At 46.2% G+C, this 19,194-nt stretch overlaps 1 protein-coding gene across 3 annotated transcripts in view; it reads right to left on the minus strand.

Moving 5' to 3' along the window:
* Positions 1 to 19,193, minus strand: part of MFHAS1 (multifunctional ROCO family signaling regulator 1) — a 105,301-nt gene extending 86,108 nt beyond the window's left edge. For 2 of the 3 annotated variants that reach the window (XR_002825051.1, XM_023737238.1), the window contains exon 1: positions 16,032 to 19,155. Coding sequence is in view for 2 of the 3 variants with exons in the window: in XM_023737238.1 (XP_023593006.1) it covers positions 16,032 to 19,029 (2,998 nt within the window). In the remaining variant the exon portion in view is untranslated. Of the gene's footprint in view, positions 1 to 16,031 lie in introns of all 3 variants that reach the window. The other variant, XM_004382797.3, reaches the window with a different exon arrangement.
* Position 19,194: the final 1 nt, after the last annotated feature.

Consider the following 19,194-nt stretch of genomic DNA (forward strand, 5'->3'; position numbering starts at 1 on the left):
GGGTAAGTGGCTTCCTGGATGTCCAGGCTGTTTCCTCTCACACTCCATTGCCTTTGATCTTTTCCACAGATACAGGAGGTATGCCCTCTTTCTCCAGTGCTGGCTTAGCATAAAACAAGAAAGCCGTAGGAAACCAGGCACCGCCAAGTCAATTCCAACTCATGCCACCCTGTGTGTGTCACCATAGAACCGTGTACCATAGGGTTTTCAATGGCTGATTTTTCAGAAGTAGACTGCCAGGCCTTTCTCCTGAGGTACCTCCGAATGGACTGGAACCGCCAACCTTTCTGTTAAGCAGCCAAGCGCATTAAGCAGCGCATCGACCACATGCACCATTCAGAGGCTCCTGTTCATCTCTGTTGTTGTCGTTAGCAGCCGCTGAGTTGATTTCAACTCATGGAGACTCCACGTGTGCAGAGTAGAACTGCCCCACGGGGTTTTCAAGACTGTGACTTTTCAGTGGCAGATTGCCCAAACTGTCTCCCAAGGCACCTCCGGGTGGATTCAAACTGCCAACCTTTCAGCTAGTAGTCGAACGCTTAAGTGTTTGCACCATCAGAAGGGCACTTGCCCTATGTTGCCCTCCAAGGAAACATACAGACTGCTTGGGATAAAGAAGATCTGCCCCATTACAAAGTAAGCTAAATTACTGGGGGGTCAGGGCGAGAGGAAGAGGAGGAAGTGGAAAGTTATTAATACCTTAAGTAGCACGCACCCAGACTCCAAACATCATAAAATTATCTTTATAATGTGTGCTTCTGCATCCTTAGGAGGCAGGAGAGGGTGTGTTTGTGCATGGACCTGAACAAAGCCACTGACACACGCCAGATTCTTCAAAAGCAAGTATTTGTCTACAGCCCAAGAATCCAGATTCTTTTCTAACAAAGAACAATGTACACCATTCTAATTTCTGATTCTTCCTCCAGGTTTACAGCCGGTTATGATTTAAATGGAAATCCCCCACAAATAAACATGTCTCAATTCACAAACGGCACAGTCCGTCAGAAGATTTACGGACTGTGAAAAGGAAAGCCAGCAGCATTCCAACCTTGCAGCTTCCTTCGTGTGGAACACCTGGGCCGGATATGCACCAATGGACCTGTTCCTGGGAACAATCACCTGTCTGTGGCTAAGCAAGAGAACTGTAATAGCCCTGGTAATCGGCAAGCGCAATGGTCTCTGCTGTTGGCATAAGCTTCCAATATGGGACCGTGTCACAAGACAAGGCTCCGCTGCATCTACAGTTTGCACAAGTGGGTGGGAGAGGCTAAGCATGGAAACTCCGTCTGGCTGCAGGGAAACCTGGCCCAGCAGCCCTGAAGGCAAATCCCTGAAATGACCGAACAGAAAATGAGTGAATTTTGCTTTTCCATACACCAAGGGGGGAAGAAAGAAAGAATGTCCGAACCATTGTACGGGAGGCAAGAGCGTGCATATGTGTTTTTCTTGGGTTGGAGAAAAGGCGTACCCAGTCGCAGAGGCTTGATAAAAGAAATTCAAAAGAACACCTGCCCCAACCCAGAGAGCCTGCTATAAGATGGAGGAACAATGAGAGGGGGGCAAGCAGGCCTGTGCCACTCCCGACCGTCTGGGGGTGACATGTGTCAGGGAAGGCGACAGATATAGCCTACCAGGGCTTGGCATCGTACTTTTGGTTACTGACCCTGGGCACGAAACAGCCTGGCTCTCACCAGACCCGGGAGCTGTTTGGGGCATTGACAGTGTTCTGGAAAATCTGCATTTCTATTTGTAGGTCTTCCCCATGTAATTCATGAGCAACAACACTCCTGAATCAAAGACACCACCACCAAGCTATGCTGGTGTGCGGCCAGTGTGAATCAAGAGCATCCCAGTGAATGTCTTTTTCAGCAGCACATTCAGAGCCAATGTGGCGCGCACCTGTCCTCCATATTGCCTGCACGGACTTGGACGATTAGTATCAGATGAAGGATTTTAAAGACCAAATCTCTTACATCAAGAACCTGACTGGTTACTGTATTCGCTTTACACAAACTACACAATGAAGTATCTTTTAAATGCAAAAGCAACAATATCTAATTGTTCACTGCCTTTATAAGTCAAACACACTTTAGTGGGCTGGTCTGGAACCATTCTCTATTCATTCCACCCACAGAAGAGCAGAGAGGGTGAGTAATCTCTTAAATGTTAAATCCCTATGGGTCCCAGGACAAAACAGCCAAGGTGTGCTTCCCATGCATAAGATGCCAAGCTCACACTCAGGCCTAGAAAACACAATGGTGTGGAATTCTAGATGCTGGTTACAGGATCAAAATGAAAAAATGCCATTCTGGCACAGATGGATTTTCACTTCGATGGCTGTTCAGTAGAAAAGCAGAAGCAATGTTTGGAGTCAATGAACTATAGTTCATTAGCAATGATTTTTCATTAAATTCTCACATGGACATAGCATTGTTCTTGCTGCCAGTCTTATTTTGATCAGTGGCATATTTATTTGTAGACATGTAAGATTTGTCATTATTGCTGTGTCTAAACATTACATCAAATTAAAATGGATGAATTAAACTGTGAGGTGCATAATTACGCTGAAAATGGTATTCCAACACGCATCACAAAAGCCAATTAAAAAGATTACCCTCATTCTGAATTGAAAAGTTAAGCTTTGCTAATTCTCAAGCTCCCTTTTAGGTCCCACCATTCTGACTGGGAGATTTATCTCTTCCAATTGCATCTTCACAGTGCTCCAGTACAAAAACGGATTAAGAATTTAAGAATGCTGAATACTTCTGAAACCTCAAGAAAGTAAAAATGTTACTTAGCTCAAAATCCATAAAACGACCTGCAAAGAACCAATGGTCTCTCAATATAGGACTGACTAAACAGAATGCCCATTGACAGAATATCATGCAGCCACTTAAACACATGTATGTATGCACGCACACACGCGCACACACACACACACACACACACACACACGCAGCAGGTCTGTTTTTTGATATGAAAACAGCTCCAAAATATATTGTTAAGTGATCAAATGCAATGAGTATAGCACGAACTCTTTCAGGTTAAAACACAGACAAATACATACTTTACTTTCTCTGGAAGAAATCATAAATACTTTGCATGGGAAAAAGAGACCTCAGAGAATGGGCAGTGGGAGAGGGGCCCTTGCTTTTGAATTTACCATCCATGTAGAGATATCAGAAACCCTGGTGGCACAGTGGTTAAGAGCTATGGCTGCTAACCAAAAGGTTGGCAGTTCGAATCCATGAGGCACTCCTTGGAAACGCTATCAGACAGCTCTACCCTGCCCTACAGGGTCACTATGAGTCGGGATCCACTCGATGGCAACAGGTTTGGCTTTGGTTTTTGGTAGAAATATTACTTTTTTTTTTATAGTCAGTGGATGTTACAATGCTGGAGAGATTAGGATTCACTCTGTGGTTCTGTTATCTCTCGGTATTAAAAAAATAATGTCATATTTTTTAAGCTCAAAAAGAAATCACAAAGAAAACGATCAATATATTGTATTGAATGAAATTTAAAACTTCAAAACATCAAGTTTTTTAAACAATCAAAAAGGCAAACAAGCAAGAAAAAAATGCCTTAAGCATGACAGACAAAAGGTTATTCTCTTTAATATATGAAAAGTTACCACAAAATGATAATAAAATACTGTAATTAAAAAAAACAAAACACTAAGATGATGCCAAAAGATAATATCAGATAATTCCCAAAAGCAACACAATTAAGTCAACATTCGTAAAATGGAAAACACATTCACTAATTAAAATTTTGAAACATCAGTGAGAAATTCTTTCCCACTAAACTTTAGTATACTTTAAGTCTGTTTTAGCTGATACAAAAATATATCCACAATATATTATTAAGTGATCAAATCTGCCGATGAAGCACAGTGAAACAGATTTACATATGCTGCCGGCAGGAGCAGGAATTGTGCAAGCCTCACGGAAAGCAATGTAAACAAACACGTACTGAGCCTTAAGAACATTCTTTGCCTTTGACTCAATGATTCCACTTTGGGGATTATTGCCCAAATAAGAAAGAAGTATTATAAAGAAGTCCAGTCATTACAGAATTACTCACAGCATCAAAAACTAGAGCAACTTAAGCGTCCAATGGTTAAATAAACAAAGATAAAATCACCTTGATATACTCCTACTGTGCCAGCAGTCAAAATTATTGTGTATCCCACCACCAGCTGCTCTGACAAGATCACAACAGAGGGCCCCAGGCAAAGCTGGAGAAAAATGGAGAACAAAATTCAAACTCACAAAAAAAGACCAGACTTACTGGTCTGACAGAGACTGGAGAAACCCCGAGAGAATGGCCCCCCGGAAACCTTTTAACTCAGTACTGAAGTCACTCCTGAGGCTCACCCGTCAGCCAAAGATTAGAAGGCCTTTAAAACAAACATTAGCACACACACTTCAATCACGTACATGAGCCTAAACAGGCACACCAGCCCAGGGACAAGGATGAGAAGGCAGGAGGGGACAGGAAAGCTGGAAGAATGGAAATGGGGAACCCAATCGAGAAGGGGAGAGTATTGACACATTGCGGGGTTGGCAACCAATGTCAAAAAAGACTATGTCTACTAATTGTTTAATAAGAAACTAATTTGATCTGTAAACTTTTACCTAAAGCACAATAAAAAAAAAAAAGAATTGCACAACTTGAAGACTGTAATCGATGTCACTGAACTGTACCTGCAGAAATTGTTGGATTGCTGGTATCTTTTGCTGTGTATATTTTCACCACAATAAAAACAATAACAATTTTGAGAATCAATTTAAAAAATAAAACTATTGTGTAGATACTAATAACATGAAACACTATCAAGGACAGCTCACAGTCAGAAAAATCAACATTGAAATTACACCATATGATTATAACTACATATTTTAAAAACCTAAGCTTAAGGAGAAAAAAACTGGAAAGAAATATAGCAAAATACAGAGTGATGATGTTAGAAATCAGCTGTGATTTTTTTCTGTACTCTCTAAATTTCACAGTTTAATAAGGTAAAAAAAAAACTTTTAAGAGCATAAGGTGTTTAGAAATAGGGATCCCACGGTACTTCAATTCTTTCATGAATCAACTAAGCCAGACGCTGTTGAGTCGATTCTGACCCCTAGCGAGCCCGTGTGGGTCAGAGTAGAACTGTGCTCCATAGGGTTTTCAGTGGCTGATTTTTCGGAAGTAGATGGCCAGGGCTTTTTTCTGAGGCACCTCTAGGTAGACTCGAACCTCCAACCTTTTGGTTATCAGCCAAGCGCCGTTAACAGTTTGCACCGCCCAGGGACTCCCTTCTATGAATAAATAAGCTTTTTATCCCCAAGGTTATCAGATTTCTACATATACGTTTAGACCAGTGTACTTTCTGGCACACAGCAGCAGCAGCTAGCGTTTACTGAGCTCTTCGGAACTGACTCGATGGCAGTGGGTTTTGGATTTGCCAAGTGCCAGGAATTGTTCTAAGCCTCTGTATTAACTCAATTCATCCTTGGCCCACGCTGTGAGACACACACTATAATGACGCCCAAAGTCACAAAGCTAACCAGTGGTGGGGCAGGGCTTAGGGTCTACGCGGTCTACTCCAGAGCCCTTGCAACTAACCACTGTATTTTGATGCTTCAAATGCAGCACCAAGTTCCAAGTGTCCCAAGTCAGACAACATATAAAGTAAATTTTTAAAAATACCATGCACTTTCTAGACTTTCGATTAAAATGTAAATGAACACAGTTTGATAAACTGAAAAGCAAGGGAGGATAAACTAAAATACAAGAAAACACCGTCAGAGCAGCATGAGGTCCAGACAAATGAAATGCATAAAATACAGGGTTCCATTAGTGCAACATTAACAACAACAACGCAACAGGATTTCCCATCAGTCAGTAATGTCACAAAAAGCACAGTAAAGATAAACCCATTGCCGTTGAGCTGGTTCCAACTCACAGCAACCCTGTAGGACAGAGAGAACTGCCCCATAGCTATGGTTTCCAAGGAGCTGGTGGCTTTGAGCTGTTGACCTTTTGGTTAGCAGCGGAACGCTTAGCCACTGTGCCACCAGGGCTCCAAAGTAAAGACAGTGAAACTTAATCAGTCCACGATTAAATGCTAATTGTGGTATATCCAAATACGCCTTTATCGCAGGCAGGGCCTGTTATGGTAAGACTTAGAGTAAAGAAAATCAACGTTTCTGGATACATTCCTGGGGATTATAGCGGCATACGGCTATCTGTCTGTGAGAACAACTAACACTCTTTTCACCTGCACTCAGACACAGAGAAAGTGAGCAAGGACACGCTTAGACACAGAGCTACAGAACACGTGTTCTGTCCGCCCCATGGTAACTTGATTATGACCCTCAGCAAATCATTTGAAACCAGCCTTCCGCTTTCCCAGCAGTAAATCTCCCTGGTCTGAGTCCTGAGACAAGGTCTGAGGAAGGGAACAGGTGAGGACAATGCCTCTGAAATTCCAGTTTATGAACCAGCAGTGGTCACCGGCAAAAAGTTTACCAGTCCAGAAATTTCATTTAAATAAAGCAGCCTCTTAAACCAAAAAACCAAACCCACTGCGACTGTCAAGCCGACTCCAACTCAAAGCAACCCTACGGGGCAGAGCAGAACTGCCCCACAGGGTTTCCAAGGCTATGATCTTTACGGAAGCAGACTGCCACATCCTTCTCCCATGGAGCAGCTGGTGGGTTGGATCCGCGGACCTTCTGGTCAGCAGCCAAGCTCTTAACCACTGCACCAAATAAACTTGGTGAGACAAACACCACCACCTAGGAGAAATACCACTTTTCTGACTTTATATTTTTCCCTCTTCATAAACTCTTTTAATGCCCTCTTTTCGGAAGGAAGAAATGAAAGGAAGGAAAGATCCTTGCTCTGCTACCCCAAAATTCACTACCACTGTAATATGATACTAATACAATGTTCGTATCATACGCTTCATGTCAGGAGTTGGGAGGAGCTAAGAAATTTAACCCTTTAATTCTCTCAACATCTAATATGCTAATAATAGAAAACTGCCTCAACAAAGTGCCCCTCAACAAAGCAATCTGTAAGTAGTAGCTACACATTTTTACGACGACAGCATTGATTTAATTTATACTGTTTTCGGAGTCAGTTTCATAAAGTCTTTGGTGTTCAAAAATGACTGATGACTTCAATCCCTCTTAAAGCGGAAGAAAATCCATAAATGACTCAGAAATGTAAAGATTCCTGGAGTGGAGGCATCCCCTCTCCCCCGAAAACGATTAGTTTTGGAAGTTTTTTGAAATCCTCAGATACAATGCATTTTCTTTTTCAAGCACCCTCTCAAGATCTGCCTGAGATTTCTAGCAAACAAATGAGCCAAACTGAAAATCTACGGGAAAGAATGACTTAGGTGTTATTTTCCACATAATCATCTATGTGGAGCAAATTCAAAGTCATTGCTAATTTTTCTCAGTACTGTCATACTTTTTTCCTGGAAAAATAAAAAACCAGTTTTTTTTCAGTAATTACTCAAACATGCAAATGATTTCCTCCATATGTGGTCAGATCCGTATTATTAGACAGTCAACGATTATATCAACCAACATCCCAGAACTCAGCTCCCCATTGCCAAGGCCATATATTTTATTTTATTTTCCTAAGACTCCCAGTTCAGTAAAGACTTCTGTATACATCAGGTATTCAATAGTGACTGATGACAGAATCAAACTAATAAACTTATGGTACACTTGTCTAATTTAGCAATCACTTTGTATCACTGCCACCCCAGCCTCTTCCCCACATATCTGCCTATGATCTTGCCAATCATTGCAGAAGCTCTGTTCAACATGTACGTGAAGAAAGCTCTGTGCAGAGGGCAGCAATTACACCGGACTTACTTGTGCTCTCTTCTGTTGCTGATGCCAGCTGACTCATGACAATCCCATGACTCATGACTCCTGACTCATGACGATCCCATGCACAGCAGAAAAAAATGCTGCCTGGTCCTGTGCCATCCCCAAGATCCACTGCGGATTGGACCGTTGTGATCCATAGGGTTTTCACTGGCTAGTTTCGGAAGTAGACCACCAGGCCTTTCTTCCTGGTCCATCTCTGTCTGGAAACGCCCCTGAAACCGGTTCAGCATCACTGCAACATGCAAGCTTCCATGGACAGATGAGTGGTGGCCGCGCACGAGGTGCATGGCTGGGAATCAAACCCAGGTCTCCTGCATGGAAGGTGAGAACGCTACCACTGAACCACCACTGCCTCTTCTATGTGTTCTTGACTGTGCTCCATGTGTATCAGCTCCCCATTAAATCCCATGTGCCACAGAAAAGACCAGAAGGTCCGATGTCCTACATTCTGTCCTAAGCAACACCAAATGAGAAGATCCCAATACAATCATGGCATTTCAAGGTCTAGCCTAAAAAGCCCTACCCTTCTAGAATCTTGGAAAGAAAGTTGCCAGAGAATTTCAAGTCAGTTGGCCCCAGGAAGGAAGTTACCAAGCTAATGTGCTTCTTCAGCAGCTCTCCACTCACTAAGCCACCCCACCCGACAAGCAGAATGGCACGCAACAAACAGAAACCTCCAAGGAGCAGAGTCTTGTCATAACTCCAGTTCTCCTTTCCTTCTTGCCCCTCCCCCAAGTCCTTTGTACACAGACTTGCAGAAGTAAGAAAACAGCTGGAACCGCCTGGGTGCCCAGAACTCCTGTTCAGTGAAGCACCGCCTCGGTCCACAGCAGGAAGTCCCTCCCCCCGGGTGGCAAAAGCACCCCTGGGGCCACAATGCCCCTGCAAATCCATCACCAGCAGGCACTTCCACCCTATCCCACCCCACATCCTTTCCTCACGCCGACTTTCACCTTTCTCATTCTTTGCCTTTTGTAAATGTACAGCTAAAGAAAAAAAAAATCTGCTGACAGCGTTTCACTAATTGACTCTTTAAGAATCCAGGCACCAGTATTCTCTACTAAGAGATGATGTTGAGGAGGGGAAAGTGAGAACATGTTTTCAAGCACTCAGTGCCAAAAATAAAAATAACTAAGAATGTCCCCTCCTCCCTCCCCACAATAAGGCAGCCCTGCTGGCAATGATATCTGGGAGTCGTTATCCACGCGGCCATCATACACCAGAGACCATTTCTCATACTACAGCCAGCAGCTCTTCTGAGGTATTCCACGTACTTAAACCAGCAACCTTAACCCTTACAGAGCTTCGGAAAGCCGTACCACCTGGAAGAAGGCAAAACAGCTGGTAGGAACCACCGAAAATGCCTTTATTCCTGCACCCATCCCTCGTCCACATCACCTTCAATATCCTCACAATCCATACCTTCCCTCTTACAGAGTCCATGTCAAGGGGGTCGGGAGTGGTGAGAAAGGAGGAGCAATGGAACTTAGGCTTGAGGTCGGATTCAAGGAAAGCCAATGTGAGAAGACTTTCCAAAGCCAGCTCCTCCACCCCGTGCAGTCTGCCATCCTGATGAGCTGCCCCGTGACCACTCCTCCCCCATTTCTGTAAGCGTCGGCAGATACACACAGAGGGCAGGAGTGTGCGTACCAAAAACATCACCTGGGGGAAATTAGATACATTTATCTTTAAGTACACACTTTAAAATAAAGTACATCATAAACAACCAAAAAAAGCACTTTGCCAAGAATCGATTAAGAAACACTAGAATGAGTTCTTTAAAAATAACAAATCCACACTGAGTACCTGCTACCTGTTCAGCCCTGTGGTGGACTCTACCCGAAGAGTGTTTGTGCCATCACCTGAAACATCGGCCTTCAGAGACGAGAGTCTGTAACTGTCGCAGAATGCTGCCATATCCTACACAGGAGAGGGCCTTTCTGGCTTCACAAAGACACTTCGTCCCAAGTATTCTGCGGTTGTTTGAGATGCTTGTCAATCACTCCAGGTTCTACAGACTGAATTTACATGAGGCGCCTGACGGGGATCAGAAGGTCGACTTCATTGATGGCAAAGCTTCACCAATGGAGGACGCACGCCAAAATCGGGCCTCCTAACCCTTCCCTGGAGCCCTGGTGGCACAGTGGTTAAGCCTCAGCTGCTAACCAAAAGGTCAGCAGTTTGAATCCACCAGCCGCTCCTTGGAAACCCTATGGGGTAGTTCTACTCTGTCCTAGGGTCTCACTCTGTAGGGTCTCTATGAATCGGAATGAACTTCATGGCAATGGGTTTGGTTTTTTTGGTTAACCCCTCCCCACTGAAGTGAGGGTGACCAACCTCCAAAGGAAGGTCAACCTGACAACTACCCAGCAATCGGTTTTGCAGGCAGAGAAGCAGGGAGAAGAGAGTCGGCTGGGCCTGCCCCAAGCAGACCCTACCTGTCGCTTTCCACAGAGCCTGGAAACACAAAGAAACTCGCCACTCTGGACACAGGACCACCGACGCCGTAAGAAACTGGAGAGGGAAAGAAAAAACGCCAGCGCCTGCCCCTGATTTAAAAAAAATCAAGACAGGCTCCCACGGGGAGAAGCCAGTGAACGGGCAGATGGAGAAAGCAATTGGAACTGGTGTCCACTCCAGTCCCAGTCTCACCCCCTCCCCACGCTCTCCTTTCCTCTGCAATGGAGCAAAATCCCACAAACACAGAGCAAATAACTGCTGTCCTCAACACGTTCTCTCACCTAATACCCAAACTACCCCGGGAAGTACACCCTATAAATGTTTTAGGCGCGAAGATGAAGTAAATCAGTAAGAACTGAAATAGGTAAGGTTTACTGGGGAGCAGGGTCCCTGGGTACTGCAAACTGTTAAACACTCTGAATAGAAGGGATGGCAAATGGCTTTTTTTGTTTTGTTTTTTACTAACCAAAAGGTTGGTGGTTTGAATCCACTCAGAGGTGCCTCTGAAGAAAGGCCTGGTGATCTGCTTTCAAAAGGTCACAGTCTTGAAAATCCTACAGAGTGAAGTTCTACTTTGCAACACATGGGTCACCGTGAATCAGAACTGACTTAATGGCAACTATACTGGGCTGAAGGAGCCCTGTTGGCGCAGTGGTTAAAGCGCTCAGCTGCAAACTGAAAGTCAGTGGTTCGAACCCAACAGCTGCTCTGCAGGAGAAAGATATGGCAGTCGGCTTCCGTAAAGCTACAGCCTTGGAAACTGTATGGGGCAGTTCTACTCTGTCGTGTAGGGGCGCTATGAATCAGAACCGACTTGACGGCAGTGGGTTTGGGTCTTTGGCTTAGACTTGACTCAGGAGTAACAGGAGCCTGCAGCAGAGTATAACAAAGAATGTCTGAAACAAATAAAACATACTTTCTCTAGGTAATTCTAAACTACTTGTGCAGGGATGGACTTGAGGTTCCATTTTAGAGCTTAAAGACGAGATGCTTAGGCATCTTAAAATAATCTGAACACTCCAAAGGCCTTTCTAGTCTTTTGAATTCTACGCTGTGCAGTATTTCTTTCTTCCACTGCATGATGAAGATTTTGATTTTTATATGAAACAAAGGCAAGAGAGTTCAAAGAGAGCCATCCACAAAAGGAAAAGCAAGGAAGCATCAATACTAACAGAGCTAAACTTAAACGATGTTTAATAAGCTTTGTGGAATGAAAAACAATGACTAATTCAGTCCAAACAACTAGGTCGTGCTCAAATTCCAGCAATTCTAAAACTTAAATATCATAAGGCAAGAATTTTGCTTTGCTTCAGTGGTCAAACTGAAGGACCCATTCAAGGGAAGGCCGGCGAATGCAGTCATAATTGGAACACTAGAGAACGTTTGGAAGAGGGCAGTGGAAGTTGGGAAACAGAACAAAGGAAGATTATCAATATGAAGACTACCGGGAAATTTGACGGAGCATGTCAACAAAGAAAAACAGATATTTCTCAAAAAAGCCCAAACACAATCACTGAGCAAACATCTGAACGTCTCTCACAAAGGCTACAAACCCTAAGGCTTGTCTCATGCTCGGAAGAAGCAAGTGAACAACCTAATAAAGAGATACAATGACATATACAACACCAGCAGAACAAGGCAAAATACGCTGCGCGCTGTCAGAGGGCATATGAAGGGCTCATGCAATTAAAGAACGGCAAGAGGCACTTGGCTGGGGAGTGGTGGAAAGGCATAGAGTTATTGAATGAATGAAAAAGGAAACTGAAATAAGAAAATGAAATATCGAATCACTAGAATCTTGCTGGGAGTCTCTGAGTGGTGCTAACAATTAACGCTCCTGGCAGCTAACCGAAAGGTTGGAGGCTCAAGTCTACTCAGAGTGCCTCAGAAGAAAGGCCTGGAAATCTACTTCCCAAAAAATCAGCCATTGAAAACTCCATGGGGCGCAGTTCTACTCTGACACACATGGGGTCACCATGAGTAGAATCAACTCAATAGCAACTGGTTAACTGGTTTAGAATCTGCTGTGGGCCTACATTCTAGCCTCTTTGCCACACTCAGTATAAATACATCGTCTAACCTCAGGAATACTCAACTTCTCTGGTTTAGATCTCATACTGGTATAACAGAACAACAGCATAAATAAATCTCCCACAAGAAGGAACCTGCTCTAGGACAAAAGCATAAACCAAAAACCAGACATGGGGTTTTCAAGGCTGTGACCTTTGGGAAGCAGATTGCCAAGCCTTTCTTCCAAGGTGCCTGTGGGTGGGTTTGCACCACCAACTGTTCAACTGGTAATCCACTGCTTAACTGTGTGCACCACCCAAGGGCTCCAAAGGACAAGAGCATACTACCAAGTAAAAAAGAAGAGAAAGGGTAAAAGGAAGAACAGCCTGGCTACCAGATGCTGGCAGTATGGCCAGTATCTGCAGAAAGCAGGAAAAGACTTAAACATTTGACTTTTAGCTTTCATCATAGGCCTCCTTGATTTTCCAAAAGAACATTCTTTCACTCAACTCATTCATCTTAAGAGAAAGAGGTAGTCTCTGACAACGTGATTAAATCTTTCTCACAAGAACGTTAAAAACCAGGTGGTTGTTCCATAGAATCCTGATCAAAAGGGGGAAAATGCAGAACAGAATTTCAAATTGTCATGGACTCTAGACTTTCTGCAGCCATGGAGGGGGATGAAGTCCTGAAACTACTGCCCTGAGGTAATCTTTAAGCCTTAAACTAAAAATATCCCCTGAAGTCATCTTGAAACTGAAAAATAGTTTTGCCTAACTAGTAAAAAAAAGGTCTGCCTTGTGCATTATGTTCTTTTAAGAACTACCTATATGGGATTGAACTGAAAACAGCAACTCGAAAGATTAGCAATAATTTTTACTTTACGATTACACTCTGAACTTAAACAAAAGAATATGATAATGGATGCTTAAAAGTACCCCTCCAAGATGTGTCTAATATGCATTACAGCCAAGGCTTAGAGGACAGTGAGCTTACGTTAACGAGGGAGGAACAACTCAGAAAAAAAGGGTGAGAATGGTTGCACAACTCCAAGAATGTAATCAATGTCACTGAATTGTTGAATTGGTGTATGCTTTGTTGTGCATATTCTCAACAACAAAATAAATAAAATTTAGAAAATGAGGGAAAAACAACAACAATCAAGTAGTTGGTGACTGAGGACTATCCAAAACATCACATTTCTTATGTAAAACAAAATAAGAAATCTAGCTTTACACTTCCCAGGCCAACTATGTTAGTACAGCTCATGCCAGGAAATTAAATAGGGCAGGGTCAAATATACATCTCTTTTCACATAAAAACATTTTTTAAAAGGTATTCACTCAACTTTAACCTTTGTTCTGTATATTATCCCTGGCGGTACAGTGGTGAAAAGTGCTCACCTGCTAACCAGAAGGTTGGCGGTTCCAACCCACCAGTCGCTCAGCAGGAGAAAGACGCGGCAGTCTGCTTCCGTAAAGATTTACAGCCTTGGAAACCCTATGAAGCAGTTCTGCTCTGTCCTATTACGGTCACTATGTGTCAGAATCGACTTGAGGGCAGTGGGTTTGGTTTTTTTTGGTTTTGTTTGGTATAAAATCAAGGGAGACATCTGACCGTAAATAAGACTAAAATGTACACCCTGTGTTGTAAAAACAACTAATGATTTATTCCTATTCAATATATAATTTTACAATTTTTCAACATTTGTTTCCATGTTGAAAAAGAAAATCTTCCTTTACTCTGGGTGGCAAACCAGGTACACCCCATTTTAAAGGCAAACAGGCAAAGCAATAACAGGCACATGAGCTTCTTTCTATGTCTCAGTACAAACATGTTAGTGTGGAATTTATGGCTGTTAAAAATCAAAACTAAAGAGCTGAAGTTAGAGGAGGATATCCAGCCTCACTGTTTACTCCTCCAAGTTCTTGGAATTCCTCTGCACAGCTCTCGTTCAATAACTGATTTCTTCTCCTTTGTTGTTAATGACATCAATTCTACTTATGCTCCATTTTTGGATTAAGAACTGGTTTCAGGGCGCTCCTTCAACAAGCTACCCGGTGAATACATAACTTCAACCACTTCATTCAACCAAGTGACACAATAAAGACGCATTTTGCTTCCATAAATAAAATACAACGGCAAATATAAAACAAACTGAAGAGTTACTGAGACGTAGAGTGGGACAAGACAGCAGAGAATCTACAGAATGGATGGTTCAGTTAACTGGTACCTAAATATGGAGCTTTCTTCAAGCTGAAGTCTTAAACTCGGCCTAGATCTAGAGCAACAGAAGATGTTACCTTTGGAAATATTGGTATCCAATTCCCTCCTGATAGATACCATTACAAGCTGCATTTTGTTGGCACTCAGAATAGGACGAAGACCAAAGTGACACGCAGTCTTCCATTTCATCACCCCTGAATGTACCCTGGGGGTGGGGGACCTAGGTGAGGAACCAGCAATGGTACTATCCTTTGGTGTGTGCTTAGGGCACTTGGAATGGTGTTAGCCAAGCCTGTTCCACAAAACTCAAGAGTTATTTAAAGAAGAGCTACAGAGAATGAGGAAATGGACACATTTCCAGCTAAAGACTCTTCTGTTACCAATTACATCAGGCTCAAAAAATGCCAGAGAACTCGCCCTGGAATTCTCCCACTCACCTATAAAAAAGTTCGCTAGAAAACACTCCCCAGGAAAGAAAACTCAGAGCAGCTTTTTGTCTCCTCCATCTCCTCCAAAGCACTGTCGAAAAGCTCCATTCTCTAAACACGTCCCAAAAGTCAAACCTTAAGATGTCTGAAAAACTCAAAATTACCAAAATACCCATGGAAACTCCCGAGAGACTGAAGTTATCCATCTTTCAGGCCCTAGAGTGTGCTGGGTGAAACAACAATCCCAGGATTTAGTCACATGTTACCGTATTTTCACACAAATAACGTGAGCCCTTGCTGGCTAAGCCCTCCCTCCCAGGCACCCTCACAACTGTTACCATGCCAATCCCTTCACATGTTGCTGTCAAAAAAATAATACTTAGCATAGTATGATTATAAAAATACCTGGGGTGAGGGAAGGGCGTGGCTGCACCAGCAAACAAACGCAGAAGACACAGTTATTTGCAGAAAAATCCAGTATAGCTTGGAATTTTTGTCTTTACTCATCCATCACACACTCAGATTATGAAAACGTTCTTCTCCAGAATTTTTTAAGTGAGCAATAATTTTTACTTTATGATCATACTCTGAACTTAAACAAAAGAATATGATACTGGACACTTAAAAGCACCCCTCCAAAATGTATCTAATATGCATTATAGCCAAGGCTTAGCACCAGGCTAACATCAGACACTATTCACTTTCAACTACCTGAAACTTCCTTCCACAAAATCTGGACGAAATTGAGGAGAGGGAAAGTAGGAGATCCAGACTGGAATCCACTTTGGAAGTCTGAGTTCTTCTAAGAGAAAAGTATACTTGTGACAATATTTCACATTGCTCACACACTGACTGCCTTTCACTTGCTCCCAAATCTCTCTGTATTTACCTTGAAAACCCTTCCTGGGGAACCTGTGGTGTTAATTAAACATTCCGCCAAATGAGAAACAAACACCTTCACGAACGCATCTTAAAGCCCAGCGGCCCTCCCCCCACTTACCTGGGAAAGCGTGTGGATTGGGTGACCCTCTCTTAAGGCACTTAGAACAGAGGATGTGCACGGTGTAGAGCAGTCCAGGCCATTCCTGAAGCAGGACGTTCAGTTCCTCCAACAACGGGGTAATGGCCTGCCATGCGGTCCATATATTTGGTAATGATGCATGGCTGGCAATGGACAGAGTATCTGGCTGCAAGACCCCCCTGGCAGGTCTATAACTCACGACCACAGGAACTTTCCCTCTATATGCAAAGATCTGGAATTTACCATCTGACCTGTGTACCACGTGGCTGTTGATCTGGACGCTGTAGCGTGCAAACAACCCAGGTGGAAAGGTAAAGGGAAAACTATATTCAATCTGCAACTGCTCGGCCACGAAAGACTGCCCAGCCAAGTTGGTCCCGTTAATCCAGGCCTCTGCATGGGGCACCTCATTCTGCACGTAGCATGGGAACTTGTACCAGGCTGTGGACCCATTCAAAGGTTTGCCCTTGGGTTTATTGAGGCAATAACAGAGTCCCATCTTCTCTAGTAGCTCCAGCAGCAATTGCAAGTCCTGCTGGGCCTGGACATGAGGCTTAAGCAGCAACCGAATGGCATGGGCTGGCAAGAGTCCATGCAGCAGAAAGCCCTCCACGTAATGATGGAGCTGGGTGGCCCGAAGCAGGTCCTGGCTAGGGGCAGGCAGCCCCACCAGGGAGGCGCTTTCCCCATCCGCCTCCCCATCTCCACTGGTCCCCAGGAGCAGCTTATGCAGCAGTAAGGAGGCATCTCTCTGGAAAAAGACATTGAGGATGTCAATGAGGCGGGTGAGGTTGTGGAAGACATGCTCCTTGAGCGCCGGGCTGTCCTCGAAATAGAGCAGCTTGCCGCTCTCGTGCAGGTAAGAAAGGGCACTCTGCAGCCGGTCCTCAGTCAGACCCGCCTGCAGGCCCAGGCGCGCGGAGTCCCACCAGCTCAGCCAAAGCCGCTGTGCCTGAGGTGGTTGGAAGTGCAGTTCCTCCAGCACCTGCCAGGATCGAGGCAGTACTCTGTGCAAGTTGGGGAAGATTTCCCGGTGCTCAGCGACGGAGAGCAGCTTGTCCCGCAGGCGTTGCAACTGGCGGGGGTCCCTGCAACTAACAGGCAGCACGGGGGAGAGGATCTGCAGCCGGTGGTGGAGCAGGTACTGAAAATGGGCCTTGCGTCGCCGAAGGTTCTTGTCGGAAACGCCATAGTAGGCTGCGTGGGGGCTCGCGGAGCGCAGCTCGAAGTCCCGGGCCAGAGCCTCGTCCACCACCTGGGCCAGGTGGCTGAGCCCCTCTGCATCATGCTTCTCCTGCAGGGCGATCTGGCGGTGGATGTCCAGGCACTTCTCCTCCAGCTCCCACTCCCCACACAGGTCTGCGTGCGTGCCCACGATACACACCACAGCATGAGGCACCCGGGCCCCCACCCGATGCAAGAAGGAGCCCACGGCGGTGGGAAAGCGGCATGGCTCGTAGGTGGCCAGGTTGACCACCAGCACATACAGCGCCCCTGGGGAGAGGAAGAAGGGCTGGATCACCTCGTAACTTTCATCACCAGCCAAGTCATACACGATGAACCGCAGGCCCCGGGAAGCATCAGCTGGCCAGCTAGTCACCTCGATGCCCTTGCTCACGGGAGGAGGTGAAGGCGGGGAGCTCTTCTCCTTGTCCCCTCCTCCTTGGTTTCCCTCCACTCTGTCTTCGGTGAGGCAGTGACGGAGCAAGGTCTTTCCTGCAGCCTTATGGCCCATCAGGAGCAGCTTGAGGCGGGGCTGCACCGCGGGCTGGGAATGCGCCAGCTCCTTCTGGTAGGCTGCGATGTAGGGGATCCCCTTCATACAGACCTCGTAGGGGGGCTGGATCAGCGGGTTGTCCTTGATCTTCCACAGGCCCACCCGAGAGAGCTGGCCAAAGTTGTCCGGCAGCACAGCGATCTGGTTCCCTTGCAGCACGAGCTCCTCCAGGCCCGTCAGCTCCACAATGGAGTCGGGCAGGTAGCGGATCCGGTTATTATCCAGCCACAGGGTGAGAAGGCGGCCCAGGCCCGAGATAAGGGATGGCACTGAGGTGAGCTGGTTTCGACTCAGGTAGAGTTCCTCCAGACCAGCCAGGGGCAGCAGTGCAGCAGGGAACTCCTCAAAGAGGTTGGAAGAGAGATTAAGCATTTTGAGCCTTTGCAGGCAGCTGAACTGGGCGGGCAGAGCCTGCAGCCCGTTGTTGTCCAGCATGAGGCTCTCCAGGCTGGCCAGCTCACAAAAGCTGCTGGGCAGGAAGCCAAGCTCAGCCCCACTCAGCCAGAGGATCTTGAGGGCACGCAGGGCACTGATATCCTCAGGTAGGCCCCGCAGCCGGTTACTGGACACATCCAGCTCCTCCAGGGCCACCAGCTGCAGCAGCTGCTGGGGAAAGGCAGTGAGCTGGTTGTGGTCCACATCCAGGGTGCGCAGACGGTGGAGGAAGGAGAAGGAGTCGGGGAGGTGCGCCAGCCGGTTAAAGCTGACGTCCAGTTCCTCCAGGTGGGCGAGGGCGCCCAGCTGGGCGGGCAGGGAGGACAGCTGGTTGTGGCTGAGGTTGAGCTTCCGCAGCTCCCGCAGGGCACCCACCACCTCTGCGCCCAGGGCGGTCAGCCGGTTGTGGCTCACGTCCAGTTCGGTGAGGTGGTGGCCCAGCTCGGCCACCGGCGGGGGCAGCCGGGAGAAGCGGTTTCTGCGCAGGACTAGTACGCGCAGGCTGCCCAGCGCCGACCCCAGCCCATCTGGCACCTCCTCCAGGCCGTTGTTCCCCAGGTTCAGCACCTCAATGTCTCCGATGTTGGCCGGCAGCACCAGCTGGGGAGTGTCGGGGGACTCCAGCGGGTCGGCGCCGGCCCCCGGGCAGCCGCCGGACGCGCTGAGGGTGAGCTGGCGCAGGTTGCTCCGCAGCTTCCTGGCGCGCAGGGCGGCGTCCCGCCAAAGCCTCACCGTCTTCAGGTTCCCACTGTCCTTCCCAGCCATGGCGGGGCCCGGGGCAGACCCTCAAGCGGGCGCGGGAGCCGGCAGCTACATGACGCGCTGCGCCCGGGCCGGCGCCGGTCTCCCGGGCCCTGTGGCTCCTGCTCCTCCCTTCCCACCAGTCCTCGGCAGCCGGCCGCCGTGGGTCCTAGCGCAGCCAGCGGCCGG

This window comes from Trichechus manatus, unplaced genomic scaffold, assembly GCF_000243295.1.
Source record: "Trichechus manatus latirostris isolate Lorelei unplaced genomic scaffold, TriManLat1.0 scaffold00099, whole genome shotgun sequence".
Lineage (NCBI taxonomy): Eukaryota > Metazoa > Chordata > Mammalia > Sirenia > Trichechidae > Trichechus > Trichechus manatus.